Raw genomic sequence first — 6,661 nt, 5'->3', positions numbered from 1 at the left:
ACCTGATCATCAGGTTTCCTCCAGGTTGAGACAATGAGCGGTCTTTCAGTGCCGAGGGCACTATTTCCCGGACACAATGATACAACATTATTCTCGCTCGTTTATGCTTATTAAATTTGAAAACGTATATCACACCAACTGAGAGAAAACGACAGCAGTCAATGGAGCTGTATTTCCCTTCTAAATAGCGCATCCTATTGAGTTCATCCAATGTCATTCAATCACAACTTTTTTTCTTCCTTAATTGTTATCATGCATGATTTATAGCACATTATCTCAACGTATCGCATCAACCCCTCTCCTTGTATTACTGTTGATTTCAACACTGTAATGGCTGATGGGATGTGCTGGACATGAGAGTTTTCATGAGAATGAATTGAAATTGATGATAAGACTTTATATAGGACACAATTTATATGCAACAATAACAATAATGCTAATTATACTACTAATAATAATAATAATACAAATAATAATATAGAAATTACAGGAGGAATAAGACTTAATATTGCCACTGTTCAGTTGATTACCAGCTGAGGTGTCAGAAATTTCGTCTCAGCCTACAAGTGCAAATCATTCTTGAAAGACGACTTTATATTTAATTCAATTTGTCATTAATTCATACACTATATCAAATAAAACGCACTGACTATAAATCGGCATTGTAAATTGTTTGATGCAGCCTTATTTTCACTTTCATTTTAATAATTATGCACAACAGAGAAGGTACGGGAACAAACCACTTAAACATACAATTTACTCAACGAGTCTTTAAGATAACTGTAATTGCTTAGTTGAATATTCGACAACCTAATTTCGGTTGTCGATTCGCCGCCCTTGGGAAAGTCTTTTGAAGTGAAAGTGAAAGGGAGAATTCAGGAAAAATAATTAATTTCACCAAGCACGTTTAGAGACACTCTACCCTCCTCTGTATTTAGGCATATTTATGACAAAATGCTTTTGCACAATATCAGAAAATTAAAGAAGACATTCTTTACCACGTTATCTTGTGTCTAGACGTGTAACGTTTCTGTAATGTTTATGCCACCCATGGAGCATGGGACAGGCAGTAGCCTACCATTCAGGAAGAGATGAAATGACAATATAGGCTACTGTAGTTGTAAGAGCCAGTGCATATTAGACTATAACAGTAGGTTATTTAGATCAAATAACAAGTAAAGACAAAAGTTATTTAGAAATAAAATTGTGTGCAGTCGGGGAAGAGGGAGAGAGAGAAGCAAGAGAGTAGAGCCTATTCACGTTTCCATCATCACCGCTCTTTCCCCTGTCATTGAGCGTCTTATGCAATCAATTGTTTTAAAACAAACCTTTTATTTATTTTATGGAAACCTCATGCTCTTAGTCATCTGAAACTTACTGTATATCTTGGGCTGAATTTTCAACGTGCTTGGTGAATTACTAAAACTAGGCCTAGACAACACTTCTCAGGAACAGTTCACTTTTGGTTGCAAGCCATGTATATGTACCTGAATATGTCTAACTATACTAAAATGAATACTTACCCCCCAAAAAGTTTGCATTACTACTAATAATTACAAATGTATTATAATATAATAATATATCGTGATAAATGATCCTTATGATAATATGGATAAATTATCCTTATGATAATATGCTTTAAAGACCTGTGCGATTAACTTAACTATAAAGGGCATATAGGATATCATACAGCCAAATATATGGTGATGCATTTTCCTCCGAGTCCCTGGTCCTCCTCGCGCTCAGGGTGGGATTAAAAGAGCGCTCAGTGTGTGTTAGACGTACTGCGCATGCTCCTGTGGCACTTTCACTACCTGCCTCTGAAAACCTTATTTCACATGGGGCAGCCCGGAGTTATCAACCATTTGCGTAAACGCTGGATTCAAGTGCTGAGTGGCGGTTAACAGTCTCTGGCGATAGCAGCAAAACAAGATAAGAACTGCAGCTCTAGATATATTGCCTTCTGTCTTCGATGCTATATTGTCCTCGTCGGATATCAACATGCATCAGAAAACCTAACTTTTATAGAGTTTCTCATCAGAACGCTGCGCATTGCTCTTTTCAAAACGGATATCTTACTACGGTGTGATGAAGCACTGATATTTTACGTAAGTAAAGGAAATATACTTTTTGAAGCATTTTATCTCACACAATAATGTATTTCTGCGAACTATATTTAATTGGATTACTTAGTTTTATTATATATGTAGGCCTATGTAACTTTGTTAGGCTTTGTTAGGCAAACTGAGACTTTACTGCCATTAAATATTAGAAAGAGACTTGACATATTGTCTGTGATATTTACCTTTTCAGACCAAAAGTATTTTGTACCAACATGTCTAAACCAATGGATCACGTAAAACGCCCGATGAATGCCTTCATGGTTTGGTCCAGAGCGCAGAGAAGAAAAATGGCTCAGGAGAACCCAAAAATGCACAACTCCGAGATCAGCAAAAGATTGGGAGCGGAGTGGAAACTTCTCACCGAGTCAGAGAAAAGGCCATTCATTGACGAAGCTAAACGACTGAGAGCCATGCACATGAAGGAACACCCTGACTATAAATACAGACCTAGGCGGAAGCCAAAGACTCTGATGAAAAAAGACAAGTTTGCCTTCCCAGTGCCCTACAATCTTGGAGAGCACGACGCGCTTAAAGTTAGCGGTCTATCTCATGGAGCACTTCACGAGTCCCTATTAGGGAACCCAGACAAGGCAGCAGCGGCAGCGGCGGCCGCAGCAGCGAGAGTCTTCTTCAACCCGTCCATGACCACGAACCCCTATTCATTTTTTGACCTCGGGTCGAAGATGTCAGAGCTTTCCTCTCCATCGTTTCCTTACCCATCTCTGGGGTACCCTGGTGGCACGGCTTTCTCTGGAACTGGTAGTGTTGGTGGAACACACACTCACACTCACTCTCATCCAGCCCCGGGCAACCCAGGCTACATGATCCCCTGTAACTGTACGGGCTGGCCCTCTGCGGGTCTTCAGCCGCCGCTAGCCTACATCCTGCTGCCTGGCATGGGCAAACCTCAACTTGACTACCCTGCATATGCAGCGGCATTATGATAGCCTATATTGGATTTAGGAGACGTTTAAATGTGAAGAAAAAAATATTCATGCAAGAGTTTATTATGCATGCACAAACTTGTACATGTGATGAAGTGCTCGTTGTCTCAGATATCACATGTGTATGTATATTGATTAATGCCTTTATCTAAGGTAATTCTTATATAGCGAACTCTCTAAACTAATATTCATACATCTCCGGGCAAATCCCAGAGGGACAGAACAAAAGGATGGCAGAAATACTGAACTGGGGAGGAAAGGGTAGGAGATCTATTTGCCCGTGTCAATGTGAATACTCATTTGAAAGGTACCATATTTGATTTATATCTGTTGCAAATGCACCTGCTTGACTTGTTGTTATCAAGTAGGCCTAGTTTACTGCATCCCACAACAAATCAGATATAGGTAAACATGAACTGGCCATCATTTTCTTCATATATTGTACCTGATAATTCAATATTGTTTAAAGAGTCTAATCACTGGCTATTATGATTTATATTGTTGGTCAAGAAGGAATGATACTTGTTTGTCCGTCTGGCTTTCTTGTTTTAATCAGAATGACATAAGCCTGTAAATGTGTACAGATAAATGATGCTAATAGTTCATTTGCCATTAGGCTAGTGCTTGAGATAGAGCCTGGAACTGACTGGGTTGTTTGATTAGAAATCCAGTGTATATTTTGAGTTTTTCAACACTGTTTTATAGATGTCTGTACTATTTATTGTTTAGTGGAATGATTATGGTGACCCTGTCGATTGAACAGAGGACATACCTTGTCCTGTAACATTTGCACAGTAAATAGGAAGTGCTTATATTATGTAATTTATTTTAAAGAATGACGAGCCCAAAAGTTTTTTTAATTCGACTACAATCGTTCGCCTTTCTGTCAACATTGGCAAGACACAAAATGATCACTGATCATTTTTGTTTCTTGAGACCTGTGCATTTACGTGCATAAGGAGCATCATTCGTTTTTACTAACTCTTAATGAAGTTGTATGTTTTGTGTTTTATTTAACACCACTTACATGTACTTTAAACTCTTAAATGCTATTCTTTTCATTTGTTGAACAAAGGATTATAATAAAGCGTATGCGGACAAACAGAAAGAATCGCTGTAGTTCTTGTTGAATTGCTAACAAGATTTTTATCTGAATTGCCCTGATGTGGTCAGCCCAGGTGGAGTGTAAGGTATCCTCCAAAGGCCGCTTTTGTTCGTGTTGTGAATAGCATTACTCGGAAATCTAAATCAACCCATTGTAATCAAGAGCCAAAACCTGATTTATCACAATTTTAATCGTGAATAGGAAGGAAGATACAACTGAGTGGGTTTCTTTTAAGCCCTCTATTCCCAGTAAAAGAAAGTGAGCTCTTCGGGCCTGTAGAACAGGCATCTCTTTGAGGTATAAAACAGGGCCTGAATTAGATCTAAGTGCCAGCGTCCAATTACAAAACACAACTAATGGCATTGTATTTTTCTTATTCAATGAAAAGACTTCAATATTCTTAGCTATGGCACAGTTTATCACATCTGCTGTGTGTGCGCGTGTGTGTGTCGGGGATATCTGAATTTATGCTCATTATGACATGTAATACATTGGGCATGTTATTCAAGCAAACTACCCCTCATAGATAACATTAAGAAGTTAATTCATATGGATCAGAGCGATTATGCAAAACTAATTTAGACTGTCCAGGGATAATTATCTCCGACACGGTTAATTAAACCCTTTCACCACTCTGGATTCTCTATTGTAATACTCCGATCACTTCTCTCCACGGAACTTCCTACTTTGCCCTGGAAATAACGCGCAATTGAGCTTCTTTCATGCAGTATAAAATAGAAAAATATCAAACATTTATCCTCTCAACATTATTTCTGCACATTTGAATGCTTCACGGGGGACTTTTATTTGTATCTTTGGTCCCCATTCTGACACCAATATTTTATAACTTGCTGCTTGGCCTTATTAGATAATAGGCCTAAACATGAATAGACGAGAGTATAGGCTATTGTGTGATTTTATTTCGAAAACAGAAAGGATATGTCTTTTGACTGTTTTCTTGAAAGGTAAGCTAGCACTTTATCGTTTTTGGTTTGAAAGAAGATATTTTGAAAGGGCAGCCAACAGTTTGCTGACCAAAACGCCTGAGAAGGTCGCCAGGTTGATAAAAGAGCGCGCATTACCAGCTCAGTGACCATTTCCCTCTCTTTCTTTGCCCTTTTATTATATTTTACTTAAGGAAAGGGGGAAGAAACCCTGAAAGAACTTTTTCTTCACTGGGAGCGTTTAGACGGTCGAGGAGGTTTTGTCTGGGAACAAAACGTGGGTTGGGAGGTTTTTGTGAGAGTGTTGTTTGTTGAAGTGGAGCTCAGCAAAAAGCGGCTGCTTTCCCTCATTGTGATGAAAGCAATCAGTGGTATTTGGAAAACTGTTAGCATTGTGCACTTCTCTGTGTCCATTGTGGAGGATTTCTTTTCACAAGGTTTTTTTTCAGCCGATCCAGCTGGCCGGAGTGAATAGCACTGCAATGTGTACACGCTTTGTCCCTCCAAGCCCTTCAAGTAGCCCACTTTGAATGGAGTGAGTTGACACTGCATGACAGTGAAACAACACAATACAAAATACATGAGCACATGAATAGAAGCAGGAGCATAAATAAATAAAATGGGTGGCCAAAACTGGATAAACTGAATGACAAAACGGTGAAAGGGGAGCAAAATATATATTTAACACGCCAGATTAGCATTAGAATGCAATCTACAAGGCAGAACAATTGATGAATAGGTTACCCGGCCAAGAAAGAAATGGACTAAATGCCTTTTGAATAGATATGCTTTTTCTCCTTTGGAAGAAAATGGACTCAATGGGAAAGGTGGAGATGCAACTATGCAAATAACTAGGGGGAAACTTTTTTTTCCCAGAAAATGTTTTTCCAGAGTTGATTCCAAGATAGGCCAGTCATAGAATTACAGACTTCCAGGACTGAACTCCCTGAATGTGAGTGCCAGTATTGAAAAGGCCTAAAATCCTTTAAACAATCATGCTCATAAACAAGATTGGATTTAAATATAATTTCATTTAGAAAACAATTCTTAAAACTAAATGCACAAGACTGACTGAGGATCTTCATCAAATCCCTCAATCACAGCTCAAAATTGTATTTAATGTCTCTGATTACTTCAGCATAACCAAACTCAGTCTCATATCCAAAACCATGGCCGCAAAAACACCATCTGTCATGCAGGCTCACACTTGTAGAATCCAGAATGGCTGCGGTGGTATGTCTGTTATGTGACAGTCCAACACATATTGTAGGGTGTACAGCATAAATCAAGCTTTGACCATATTTTTTTGAAATGGCATAATGTAGGCATGTGAACTGAGGGCAGTGTTTGAGATGGTCATCCCTGTCTGTCAAATTCATCCCGTGGGGAATGAAGGGTTGTACTTTGACCCTGCTGAGGTGAATATAGCCAACAGATCAGCATGGAAGGAAACGGCTTGTCTGCAGTTGATTATGCTGTTACACTTTTCGTCCAGACTTACATCTACCAGTATAATTCTATTCAGGTCTGAAACTAAATATTTTA

At 38.8% G+C, this 6,661-nt stretch overlaps 1 protein-coding gene across 1 annotated transcript; it reads left to right on the top strand.

Moving 5' to 3' along the window:
* Positions 1-1,969: 1,969 nt before the first annotated feature.
* On the top strand, positions 1,970-4,175 carry LOC139546804 (transcription factor Sox-21-B). The gene is made up of 2 exons (XM_071355598.1): positions 1,970-2,108; positions 2,314-4,175. The coding sequence occupies exon 2, from the start codon at positions 2,336-2,338 to the stop codon at positions 3,065-3,067; it is 732 nt and encodes a 243-aa protein (XP_071211699.1). The 5' UTR covers positions 1,970-2,108; positions 2,314-2,335; the 3' UTR covers positions 3,068-4,175.
* The last annotated feature ends 2,486 nt before the right edge of the window (positions 4,176-6,661 follow it).

The sequence above is a fragment of the Salvelinus alpinus genome, chromosome 20 (genome assembly GCF_045679555.1).
Source record: "Salvelinus alpinus chromosome 20, SLU_Salpinus.1, whole genome shotgun sequence".
In the NCBI taxonomy this organism is placed as follows: Eukaryota; Metazoa; Chordata; class Actinopteri; order Salmoniformes; family Salmonidae; genus Salvelinus; species Salvelinus alpinus.
This window is presented reverse-complemented; position numbering and strand designations above follow the sequence as displayed.